The 9919-nt window shown below is 49.1% G+C and overlaps 1 protein-coding gene across 2 annotated transcripts; it reads left to right on the top strand.

Moving 5' to 3' along the window:
* The first annotated feature begins 495 nt into the window (after positions 1–495).
* SGK1 (serum/glucocorticoid regulated kinase 1) lies at positions 496–9269 on the top strand. Of its 2 annotated transcripts, none has more exons than XM_082049776.1 (12): positions 496–1081; positions 3804–3879; positions 4297–4372; positions 4822–4926; positions 5386–5469; positions 5573–5704; positions 5989–6101; positions 6310–6433; positions 6769–6864; positions 6964–7119; positions 7226–7315; positions 8032–9269. In XM_082049776.1, the coding sequence occupies exons 1-12, from the start codon at positions 850–852 to the stop codon at positions 8197–8199; spliced, it is 1452 nt and encodes a 483-aa protein (XP_081905902.1). In that variant the 5' UTR covers positions 496–849; the 3' UTR covers positions 8200–9269. The 2 variants fall into 2 exon arrangements, with proteins under 2 accessions (XP_081905902.1, XP_081905903.1); XM_082049777.1 differs by lacking the exon at positions 496–1081 and adding an exon at positions 3470–3696.
* Positions 9270–9919: the final 650 nt, after the last annotated feature.

Here is a 9919-nt window from a genome sequence, read left to right on the forward strand (position 1 = left end):
TTGCCGCTGTCGCTGTAAAGAAACGTTTTAAAACGCAGCCTTAGGACACTCAGGCTTTTAAGCCAAACCCAGGGCTTCTGAGAACCCAGTTCATGACTTTCAAACACCGCGTGAATTATAGATAAAAACAATAATTCATTCGTTAGGTTGGGAGGAATTCCTCCCTTTCACATTAAAATCGTCCGTGCTGTGAACTCCCCGCCGCCGGGCCGCAGGAGGAGCCGCACCGCCAGCACGGGGTGGGAGGGCGAGGGCCCTGACGGCTGCGGGAGCCGGCAGGTGGGTACCGGACAGAGGGACGGACGTAGGGACGGAGGGACAGCGGCTTCCCGCGGGCGGGCGCGGCCAGGAGTGCGCGGCGCCGGGCCGGGCCGGGCCGTGGCGGGCGGGGGGCGCCGCCGGGGCGCTGCCGGCGGAAGGCGCTGGGTGCCAGGTCGGAGCGGGGCGCCGGTCCCGCCCCGGCGCTATCCGGCCTGCGGGGAAGCCCGGCCGGCAGCCGCAGTCCTGCGCCCCCCGCGGGCAGCAGCAGCCCCCCGCCCCGCCCCTGCCCGTCCTGGCGCGGAGCCTCTTTGGGGAAGCGGAGTGGGCGCAGGACCCGCGCCGTGGGTGCGCGGCCGCTCGCACAGCGCCGGGGCGGGGGAAGCGTGGGCAGAGCCTCCTTCCGCGGGGCAGGGTCAGCCGCTGCCGGCAGGTCAATTTGGGCCGGGGTGCCCCCCCCGCTTCCCCCGCCGCTGCCCTTGCGTGTTTGTGTGTGCGCGTGTGCGCGCTGATTACAGTAATTTTGAGGGCGATGTTGCAACGGGGCAGAGTGTGCGGGGCGGCCCGTGCTGAACTTTATAACGCTCCTGCATGTCAACCGCCCTCGGTATTGCGTCCGTAAACGGGTCAGCGGGAGCGGCGGCCGGCCTCGCCGCCCTCGCCACCTCCCTCTTGCCTCCGGGCCGTCCGGCCAGGAAGGGGAGTTATTTGGGATCACGGCGGCCGCCGGTAGCCCCGTCACAGCCTCCGCGCTGCCACGCCGCGCCCGGGATCTCGACAGAGAGCGAGATGAGGGGCAAAGAGGAGAAGTCGTCGCTGAAAGGTGGGTTTACCGCTCTGCCGGCGAGACACCCTGCCCTGGCAGGAAAACGTCTCCCCACAGGGGAAATTACCCCTCCAGCAGCGGGGCCACCGCGGAGCGGGGCACCGGAGGACACAGGAGGGGGCGTGCGGGGTACAGCAGGGGCAGCGTTCCGCACAGAAAGGGTCCAGGTAACTTGCAAGAGCAGCGGAGCCCTTCCAAAGAGACCGGTGCAAAGCGGCGGCGAGGGCGGTGGTGTTACCGGCCGGAGCGTGGGCAGCGACCGGCGACAGTGGGGCCGCTCTCGGGCTGCGCCGTGGGCTCTTGCGGGCAGCGTGGGGGGCCGCGGCTGAGCAGGGAGGCGGGAAGTGGGTTGCAGCCCATGGGACGTTGTGCAGAAGGGGGAAGGCTGTGCCGGAGCCCGCCCGGGGGCTGGGAGACGCTTGCCTCTGTGCAGAGCTGGCGTGAGTGTGCCGGGGAGGCAGCGCCGGCGGCTCGGCTGCGGGGCGCCACGTCGTAAAGCCCGGAGAGAGATGTCAGGGAAGCAGAGAGCGAGGGACGGAAGCTCCGGTTACCCTCAAAACTTCGGATCTCAAGTAGTTTTTAACAGTAACATTCTAAAAGCAGTCCTGAGGGAGCAGAGGAAACTGACTGCTCCTTTTCCAATCTGTCAAGTTTGGGGTTTGGTGGAGGGGCGGGGGGAGGAGGGTGCCTTTTGATTTTTTGGTTTGTTTTTTTTGGGGGGCCTCTGCTTCGATTAATGACAGTGGCAGTTTTTGCAAGAGAGGCAAGCAACAAGTCGGAAAAGCTAGAGCCCCGCCAGCTGCAGACACCTTTTTCCTTGCCTCTCCCGTCGCCCCTTCCTTCCCCGGCGCCGGCTCCCTTGCACTCCCCCGCAGAGTGGCGGCGGGGCCGGGCAGGGCCCCCCTCCGCTCCGGGAAGGACAGTGGCGTCTCGGTGCAGAGACCAGCGGAATCAGCAAACATCCCTCTTTACTCTCTCGCTCTAAGGCCTTTGCAGCACTTGCTAAGACCTGTTGCCCACCTCGCAGGGGTTATCTCTATACTTCATGTCATCCGTCTTGCTGCTCAGGGTGAGCTGCAGCCTTTGACGGCTGCTGTGCAGGGATGCTTGCCATCACTCCCCCGGGGGCAGACAATACAGGCAGCTGCCAAGGGATGCCGCCCAGCGGCCGGCTGTGCTGGCGGGGGAAGCAGCAGCAGCGGGTGCAGCGAGGGAAAAAAAAAAAAAAAAAGGCTCCGGGCGGGGGGAGGACGGGGGCACGTTGCAGCTGGAGCCGCTGGCCGCATCCCAGCGCCCTTCGCTCAGACAGCAAGGCGAAATACGCGCATGAATAACGCCCCGTCGGGTGGAAAGTTCCATCCGCCTGTAGCGCGCAGGAGCCCAGCACCCCCTGTCCGCGCCTGCCCCCTGCGAGGGCTGCAAGTGGGGATGCGCCCCGGCAGGCCGTGATACCCTGATACCCATCGCCGGCCCTGCCCCGCGACCCCCGGGCGAGGATCCCCGGCAGCATCGTTCCACCTTGTGTTTTCGTGTATGCACCAGCGCTCCTGACGTGCCCCCAGTGCTCCCGCAAGGAAGCGACTGAGCAATTAAGTCCCGGGTACACGGTGTTCCCAAATGACCGTGTACAGTGGAAACAAAAACTGCGAAGCCTGGGCTGTTTTAAATCTGGGGGCCCTTTTTTTTTTAAATTTATTTTCCCTTTCACTCGTCTAGTCCTCGGTCATCTTCCCACCTGTTCTAGAAGCAGATCTCTGCCGTCTCCTCCAAGTTCAGGGGAGATTTTTTCCCTCCTGTTTCCCTTTTTGGAATTAAAAAAAGACGTTGTATATTTTTTTTTCCTTTTTCCTTTCAGTAATGTCCCAGCCGGGATCAGGGCAGTGCACAGAAGGGGACGTTTGTTTGTTTTATTGAAAACCGGGCAGGAAATCTTGTTCTCCTGAGTCACTGTGGCTCCTTCAAGGAAACGTCAGCGTCCCTTATCGCCGCTCACCCGGGCGGCGAACCGGCGGCAGGACCCGAGAGCGGACGCGGGCTGCGGCGGGGGGTAGGGGGACGACACACGCTTTAGGAAGTTGCTCGTCCAGGACAGAGCCAGATTTCAACTTTATATAACCAAAAAAAAAAAAAAACCAAAAAACAAAAAAAAAGGAGGGCCGGGAAAAGAAGTGGGGGCAGAGATATGGGGTTAAGGGAGTTTGCTGTGGAAAAAAAAATATATGTATTTGATGCGTTTGTTCATAGATGCTCTGCTCGGTGGGGATGCGGTGAGGGGCTCTCCAGGGGGGTGCGTCTAGGGGGGAGCAGTGGCAAAGTCGGCGACGGTCATGTTGTGCCCCCCTCCTCCGCCTCCCCCGATGACCGCCTCCGAGGGCGTCGGGGGAGAAGTGGGGGGGACGATCGTCGCCGCCCCGCCCCGTTCCCGCCCATCACCGCCGCCACTTAAACGTCGTCGGGTACCTCGCCGAGGCAGTGCGGTGCTGAGAGCCGGTGGTGATTGTACGCTCTTTATTTATCCTCCACTCGCTCGAAAATGACCGTGAAAGCAGCCGAGGCGTCTGGTCCTACCTTGACTTACTCGAAGATGAGGGGGATGGTGACCATCCTCATCGGTGAGCGGCGGGGAGCTTCTCCAAGGATGCTCGGGGAGCTGTGATTTATTTTCCGCAGGATGGCTTAACGATTTTATTTCTTCTTTCCCTGTCCTTTTACTTCATAGCTTTCATGAAGCAGAGAAGAATGGGGCTAAACGACTTCATTCAGAAGATAGCCACCAACTCCTATGCATGCAAGCAGTAAGTATCAGAAATTTCAGACAGATTTCAGTCACTAATGTAGCTATCTATTGCAACATATACTTTAAAAAAATGTTTATTGTAATGCCTCTGACATGACTGTTACGGAAGAGTTAATTGATCTTGAGGTATTACTCACTTGGCAACACATCTTAGTGGGCTGGGTTTGGGGAGAAATGAGTTGGATGGGAATTTTGGAGCCCCATCCCTGTTTTGAACTATACTTACAGTATAAATACATTTCTTTGTATGGCAGAATTTACTTTCTGTGGATTAATTTTACTCCTTAAGTCGAATAGATTGTTTCAGTAGCCTTCTGTAATAGCCCAACCCAAATACATGCATGCCCTCTGGCGGAAAGATCTTGTTGATGCTTTTGGTGAACTCTTCTAATTATGCATACTCTTGCCCTTGCAGCCCTGAAGTTCAGTCTATCTTGAAAATCTCCCAGCCTCAAGAGCCTGAACTTATGAATGCTAATCCTTCTCCTCCGGTAAGTAGATTTTACTTAGTGAAGCATTTTTAGAACATCAAATCAGCTGGTAATAGAAGTGTAACAAAATTAGCATCAGGAGTGTTACTTTAATTCAGCTGATAGCACACTGGTGTGACTGGGAAAAAAAAAAGCTACCAAGTTAAACTGAAGATTTTTGCCAACATGGAAAAAAAAAATAAGCTTTATTGCTTGTTACTTCACTATGGAATGTGGCTACGACCTCAATGAGAACTTTTAAATAAACTATGGCTGTTATACCCTTCTTAGGCAGTGCCTAGTAGTTGAAGATATCTGGCAGAGGTCAAGATTAAATTGTTAGCAATAAGAAGAGTGCTAATCTTCACTTTCAATGTAATTTTACTGATACTTTTGAAAAAGAGGCATTGTTGATACTCTCCCTACCAAGCTATTTTTAATAAACGTGGCCTGTCTGCTTATTTTTCTAGCCCAGTCCTTCACAGCAGATCAATCTTGGTCCCTCATCCAACCCACATGCCAAACCATCAGACTTCCATTTCTTAAAAGTGATTGGAAAAGGCAGTTTTGGGAAGGTAAGTCTAACTTCTTTTCTCTGTGATTTATTTACCCTTCCGCTCTTGTATGTAATGCCTGAGGGTCTGGTTTGTACTGGCTTTGGTAAATGATGGTCACTTAAACCAGATATGAGCATGTTTTGCAGCCTGGTTCTCTGCATATCTGCAGGGAGAGGGAGCAGCGTGCTGCCCTTGAAAGAGTTGAAGAAGAGCGAGGGAATGAGGAGGCAGTAGTGCTGGGAAGAATATATACTTTGCTTTTGGAGGGGGACGGGACTACTAATAAAAACTTTGGGCTAGATTTAGCTGCCAGAGGGTTAATAGTGTTTAGGCATTTCCAGCAAAGGACTTGCACGTTGAACCAAAGGGATGTAGAAGTGCTCAGCAGTTCAATCAATAAAGGCTTGTTTCCAGTTGTGTTTACAAGCTGTTCTGTATTTCAGCATTGCTCAGTTCTGGAATTTTATCCTCTTTCAGGTTCTCCTTGCACGACATAAGGCAGAAGAGCAGTTCTATGCTGTTAAAGTCCTGCAGAAAAAAGCAATCCTGAAGAAGAAGGAGGTAAGCTGCTTCTTCGTGATGCCGTTGTGATGTACATCAAATATATTTTTACTGCTGTTACTAAGCAAGTGTACTAAACGTTGATAATTTCTTATGTTTTCAGGAGAAGCACATTATGTCAGAACGTAATGTCCTGCTGAAAAATGTGAAACACCCTTTCCTGGTTGGGCTGCACTTTTCCTTCCAAACTGCAGACAAATTGTATTTTGTCCTAGACTACATCAATGGTGGAGAGGTAAGCAGTAAGAAAATGAAATAGTATTTCCTATCATGTGCACAGTGGTAGGGTAGACTTTTTCACCCTTCCTTTTAAATAAAAAAGAGTTGCAAGGGGAAAAGTCATGGGGGAAAAGTTACTAGATTGAGTGTTTCCAGCATGCCAGGTTTTGAACTACCAAAGGATCATTAGGCCATTTCCTGCTATTGTTCTCCCTGGCTATATATGTTGAGTCTAATTAAGTGCATTGTTAACAGGCTTTGGCGCCGTTTAAACAACTTTGTTCTCTCTGTCTCCTGTAGTTGTTCTACCATCTCCAGAGGGAACGTTGCTTCCTGGAGCCAAGAGCTCGATTTTACACTGCTGAAATCGCCAGTGCACTGGGCTACCTGCACTCCCTGAACATTGTTTATCGGTAAGCAATCTTGTTCAGCTTTTCAGACTGAAAAAAAGAAAAAACGTGCTTTGTTGAATAAACATTGACAAGTTGAACTCAATGTGAGTTCAGAATTGCTTTTAATATTTTTTCGTGGCTTAGTGAGGTTCTGCAAGCAATTGCACTTGAAATAGTCTCACTGTAGGTCCTCTAACGAGCCCTTGTCTTCTTTCATCTCTTCCTACAGAGACTTGAAGCCGGAGAATATTCTGCTTGATTCACAGGGACACATTGTCTTGACTGACTTTGGACTTTGCAAAGAAAACATAGAGCACAATGGCACGACCTCCACCTTCTGCGGCACACCGGAGGTACGGGCAGCCCTCAGCCCATGGCATGCAGAGTGGCAGCAAGTGCTGTTTTCGTCAGTGAACCTGACGTGTCCCATGTATATTTCTGGCTTGTTAGACAAGCAAGGGGGTATTACGGGTCTTGTAATATCAGGCTGCCAGTGAGGATATGTAGAGCTTGTTGAGCAGGAGAGGACAGTTTTTGAGCTGTCTCCCTGTTTATAAAGAGCTTGTAGCCTTCCAGTAGCTTAGATATTGCTGGGATTTGGTAAGCTGCTTTAATTCAAGAATGAGGAGGCTCTCCTAATTATAAAGATCTCTTTGGTTAATGTGGCTCTCTTCCTTTTCTTACACAGTATCTTGCTCCTGAAGTTCTCCATAAGCAGCCCTATGACCGGACTGTGGACTGGTGGTGCCTTGGAGCAGTCCTGTATGAGATGCTTTATGGCCTGGTAGGCAGTGAATCCTTCATGACAAATCAAACTAGCTTACTTGTCCTTCTCCCTCAAGAAGCCTCATTAACCCGGATCTCTCCTTTCCCATTCCCACAGCCGCCCTTCTACAGCAGGAACACGGCAGAAATGTACGACAACATCTTGAACAAACCCTTGCAGCTGAAGCCAAATATTACTAACTCTGCTAGACATCTCCTGGAAGGCCTCTTGCAGAAGGACAGGACAAAGAGGCTTGGTGCCAAGGAGGACTTTGTAAGTGGAAACCAGCTGGTGCCTGTGGGCAGCACAGAAGGGTGACTAGGCCATACTGCTTACATTAGCTTGGGTCTGAATTAATCTATTTTTCTCTCTGTAACAGATGGAGATTAAGAATCACATCTTCTTCTCCCCAATTAACTGGGATGATCTCATTAATAAGAAGATTACGCCCCCTTTTAACCCAAATGTGGTACGTATCACTTCTAATTATAGAATGTATGGAGAGTGTCTTTTTCCCCCTTGTCTTCGTGTTGTGCCCAGGAGCTGGGGGCAACTGGCTGGATGGATGTGTACAGGGAAAACAGCTTTGCCTTCCCCTGTGGCTGACCAAGGAAGATTAAAAATAAGCAGTAGCTGATGTAGCATATAAATTTAGCTGGGTTTTTTGGCCTATCACATGCTTCATTTGCATGGCTATTTTAAAGTCGTCCCCAGCATCCCCATTTTATCCAAGGGGAAGGTAAGGTGTAGAAAGCAAGTAGCTTCTAAGGGCAGAGTGGCATTTGGCTTGTCAGATACTAATACCTAAAGAGGGAGATCTGGTTGTGGAGGTTGTTCTCTTTCACCTTCTGAGCATTTTATAACCTAAATTTAATAACTAGCCCAGAGATCAAAGTCTTCCCCTGCAAACTGCTGCATGGCAGAGTGGCGTGTTTGCATTGTTGCATGAGCTTAGTTGGAGGATAGTGCATTAAAACTGAATCATCTTGGTTTTGGTGAGACAACATGCAGCAGGAGACAAAAAAAAAGACTAAAACTGTCAAAGGCTGTTAAAACAGTGGGCCCAAGGTGATAACACTGTGAGTCTCTGTACAAGGGTGCTTGTCCCCATTTTGACTTGAACCTTACACTCACAAAACATTTGTGTCTAAATGTTGTGTCTTTCATTTTCTGCCCTTTCCACAGAGTGGCCCCAGTGACCTGCGACACTTTGATCCAGAGTTTACAGATGAGCCAGTCCCCAGTTCCATTGGCCAGTCCCCGGACAGCATCCTCATCACTGCCAGCGTCAAAGAGGCCGCAGAGGCTTTTTTGGGCTTCTCATATGCCCCACCTGTGGACTCTTTCTTGTGAACATTTTTCTTTTTTTCTTTTTTAATAATAATAACTATTATTTTTATTTTTCTTTGGCCTTCTGGTGAAACTGCCAGTTGACCGGTCATCTTGAAAGAGAATTTGCACATTTCTACCATGGCAGCTTTGCAGCCTTAATTTCAACTACACTGTTTGCTGGAAGCTTTTTTGAAGAGCACATCACTCTCTAAATGAGCTTTACAGGCTTTTCATTTCCATTCGTTCTTCCCCAAAAGTGGTGCTGTCTCCTTGGGAAAGAAAAACAAGAGTGACTGCTGCCACAGACTGCTATGGCAGATCGTAGGAGTAAGAACAAGCTGTTTTGAAATCGTGCTCCGAAAAGCCTTGCCTGAAGATCTATCTGAACGTGATGAGGATTTTATGAAATGTGCCTTTTTCTGATGAGATCTCGTGAGCTCCAAAGCTTTCCCTGTTGCAGAGTGTGTTTCTCAGTTCATTTATGTGGGTTTACTATGTGAACAAATGGTATGTGTGTGGTCTGCGTACTACAGATGGACTTAGTTTAAAGCATCAGTGTGACACTTGCAGGATACCACAATGTGGGGCATTGTTTCTTTCTTCCATATTTGGAAGATAAATTAAGTGTAATTTTGAAATTTCTTTTGTAAATCTATATAGTCAACTAAAATTATTGAAATGGGCTCACAATTACTTGTATCCAAATGCTTGAAGAAAGCATTGCTGCTATGAAAAAAGATTTCTATTTTTAGAAAGGGTTTTTATGGACCAAAATGCCCCAGCTGCAGTCGGTCAAAGCTGTTGGATTATTTTTTCTTTTTTTTTTCCTTTTTTTTTTTTTTTTTGTTTTGTTTAAAAGACATCATCTGTAAAATGGGCATTATTTATGGTTTTGGGGTTTAGGGGTTTTTCATTCCTGATTGTATGTATTGTAAATCTGTACATTCAGTTATAACTCTAGATGTATATTTAAACTTACAGACTTACTTGTAATGTATACCATCATTATAATGTAATATAATTAACATGGTTATATGTATCATATTTTTTGTGACCAAACCCATTGGTTTGCAGTAAAATCCTGAAAAATACTTCCATAAACTCTGTCATCTTTTATTTTAAAAGAAAGGTTTTCTCTCTGTAAAATTTTAGCCAGCTTTAAAAAAAAATAAGAACAAATCTGAGCTACCAGTCAGCCAAGATATCTGTGTAATTCTACTCCACAAAGCAGGAGCATTGAACATCACTGCTATGACATGAGGCAATGTAACACACCCTGAGTTTACCAGTATGCCAAAATCTGTATTGGTGAGGATTTCGACAATTGTTCATATGCTTACCTCGATGGGCTAACAGTGGCTATTCATCTAAAACTGAGCTGTTCAATATAGGTCTTTATTACTGAGTACTACTGGGTGGCCTGTAAGAGGGACTTTCAGCCAAGAATTAAGATAACCACTTCTGGGGTGATTGCATTCAATTTCTTCTGCACGGTGATGGATGGCTTCCTTCCTTCTATGAGGGATTGAGCATCTGCACCTTATTTACAGCTTCCATTATCCACTGGTTGCTGCAGTTGGTGGTCTTAGCAATTCGGAGAATCAAAATTAGCAGTTGCTGAGAAAAACCTGGACAGAGTCAAGTGTTGCTTGGGCCACTGTGATAACAGCAGTGTAAGCAAAGCTCTCATAGGGGTGATATTTCTGTTCATTATATTTCTGAGATAAAAGCATGCAGTAAC

Source organism: Streptopelia decaocto (assembly GCF_964273445.1).
Source record: "Streptopelia decaocto genome assembly, chromosome: 3".
Classification (NCBI taxonomy): Eukaryota; Metazoa; Chordata; class Aves; order Columbiformes; family Columbidae; genus Streptopelia; species Streptopelia decaocto.

Excerpts from the sequence above, each read along its gene's own strand:
- SGK1 (XM_082049776.1), top strand. The coding sequence starts at position 850 with ATGTCAACCGCCCTCGGTATTGCGTCCGTAAACGGGTCAGCGGGAGCG. Across the intron at positions 3,880-4,296 it reads AACTCCTATGCATGCAAGCA|CCCTGAAGTTCAGTCTATCT; the intron begins GTAAGTATCAGA and ends TTGCCCTTGCAG. Across the intron at positions 7,120-7,225 it reads TTGGTGCCAAGGAGGACTTT|ATGGAGATTAAGAATCACAT; the intron begins GTAAGTGGAAAC and ends TCTCTGTAACAG.